The sequence below is a fragment of the Cibotium barometz genome, chromosome 24 (genome assembly GCF_041138505.1).
Source record: "Cibotium barometz isolate CiBa-2024 chromosome 24, ASM4113850v1, whole genome shotgun sequence".
In the NCBI taxonomy this organism is placed as follows: Eukaryota; Viridiplantae; Streptophyta; class Polypodiopsida; order Cyatheales; family Cibotiaceae; genus Cibotium; species Cibotium barometz.
The window spans coordinates 23,625,707-23,627,616 of record NC_141069.1 but is presented as its reverse complement, the minus strand read 5'-3'; the positions used below and the strand labels follow the sequence as shown (position 1 = coordinate 23,627,616).

At 46.3% G+C, this 1,910-nt stretch overlaps 1 protein-coding gene across 1 annotated transcript; it reads right to left on the bottom strand.

Annotated features, from left to right (window-relative positions):
- Positions 1 to 446: 446 nt before the first annotated feature.
- Positions 447 to 899, bottom strand: LOC147625051 (BURP domain-containing protein 10-like). The gene has a single exon (XM_086817931.1). It carries the CDS (start codon positions 897 to 899, stop codon positions 447 to 449), a length of 453 nt encoding a protein of 150 aa, XP_086674057.1.
- Between the last annotated feature and the right edge of the window lie 1,011 nt (positions 900 to 1,910).

The window sequence follows — 1,910 nt, the reverse complement described above, 5'->3', positions numbered from 1 at the left end:
ACCGGAAGACTAACAGCCAGTCCAGCCACCCGGCAGAGCCAGGGGATGGTCTGCGCTAGCGCAGACCATCCCCCGGCTCTGCCGGGTGGCTGGACTGGCAGGACCATCCCCCATCGACGCCTCTCAACGAAAAGCCAAGCTCCGCCAGTATCAAGCTATCCAAGCGCTGCATGACCCTCTTTTTCATTGTGCAAGCCTCAGAAAAGCCAAGCTCCGCCAGTATCAAGCTATCCAAGCACCTCTTGGGCTGCTATCTGTGCCTGTTGCGAAATCCCATGGCCTGCCAAGTGCTAAAGAATGCCGGCCTCCGGGAGCTACTCAGGAGTTACATGCTCCTCTTCGGTGGGGAAGACGGCGCCACAGCCACCACTGAGATCATTGTGCGGCTCCTTGATCGTATGCCTGCATGATAACGCACTCAAATTTTGTTTTGTTTGTTTTTTTCCCTAAAGGCTTCCGTCTTGCGCTTGGATGGTAGCGAGGAAGAGTCTGCTTTGGTCGATGTAGTGGCAGTAGAAGAGACGGAAGGGGAAGAGCATATTGTGGCAAGTGACGTACTTCTCGTCGGGGTCTTGCTTGATGGTTTCAACGTTAAGAATGGTGTGGGTGGTGCCCGCGGGAACGTTAACGGCAGTGGATGCAGGAAGCTGGAAGGCATCGAGGACCTTGATGCGTTGAGATTGAGAGCTGGTTGCCATGACGGAGACGGCAATGACCGCGAGCGCCTCGACGGAGGAGAGGCATGCCTTGATCTCCCCTTGCACACCCGCGTTTTCATGGCAATCCACCACTTGGTCTTCCAAGCTTGCAAGTGCCGACTTGGGTATTCCCAACATGCTTACTAGTCTTGGGAGTGCCCTGTTGTAACTAGTTAATGCATCTTGAATACTGCCACTCATTGTTATTATTGTAATTTCTTTCAGATTTATCAAATTTTTAAAAATTTATCAAATCTTGTTTAATTTGAAAATCTTTCCAACTCTATCTCTCCCACATTTTCTAACTCTATCTTTCTCACATTTTTCACCTAATATTGTGCTTTGAGCTGTCTAAGCTTTTGTGTTTTCAATGGATTGCTCTCTACTATATCGGTATTCTTTTGTGCCTTCAACAATGACCACATGATATATTTTGCACTTCCTAAGAGGAGCCTTAACCATCTTGCCTATTCTGAAATGTCGTAGAATGAGATATTGCACGTGCCACAAGCGACGATCTCAGCCTCTAAAACACAGCGTCGAAGCGGTGAGGAAGAGATGACGGAAACCGAAAAAAAACTGTAATTTGATGGAAACAAGCTTGTTGAGATTAATAGAATAACGTTTAGATTAAAGTTCGAGCTTAATAAAATAATGTTTTACACGATGTCTCTTGCTTGGTTAATTAATGAATACGATTTTTTCATCGTTATTTGTCCCTATTGATAGAAAAATAGCCCATTACTATCCTTACCCGTATGCCACACACCCCATTGTGCGAGCATGATTAAATAGAAGAGCATACTCATTACTATCCATTGTTGCATACCTAATCCCATGAGCTTGTAAAATTTTAAGGATGATATAGTTCTATGCTATATTATCTCGTTAAATATTTAAAATTTGATGCTTAGCCATAACACATGTCTTCAGTCTTCGGATGGCCATGATCCCCTTGAAGCATCCCCCTTTTTTTACATGCAAAGGGTACTACTGACTAGGATAATATAGAGGGCCTACGGCGGGTCAACTTGCCGATCTTGTGAGCCATGGAGGAGGAAGCGAAAGTGGAGACCGAGGCGAAGGCGGAGGCGACCGGAAGACTAACGGTGTAGAAAACCGCCACAGAATGCCTATTGTAAGTGTGGGCAAGGTCGGTGATTAAAGACGTTGGGTGGCGGAGAAGGGCAGTTTGAGAGGACAGCTGATGAA

Bases quoted from the DNA above. Each gene is read 5' to 3' on its own strand.
- LOC147625051 (XM_086817931.1), bottom strand. From the start codon at position 899: ATGAGTGGCAGTATTCAAGATGCATTAACTAGTTACAACAGGGCACTC.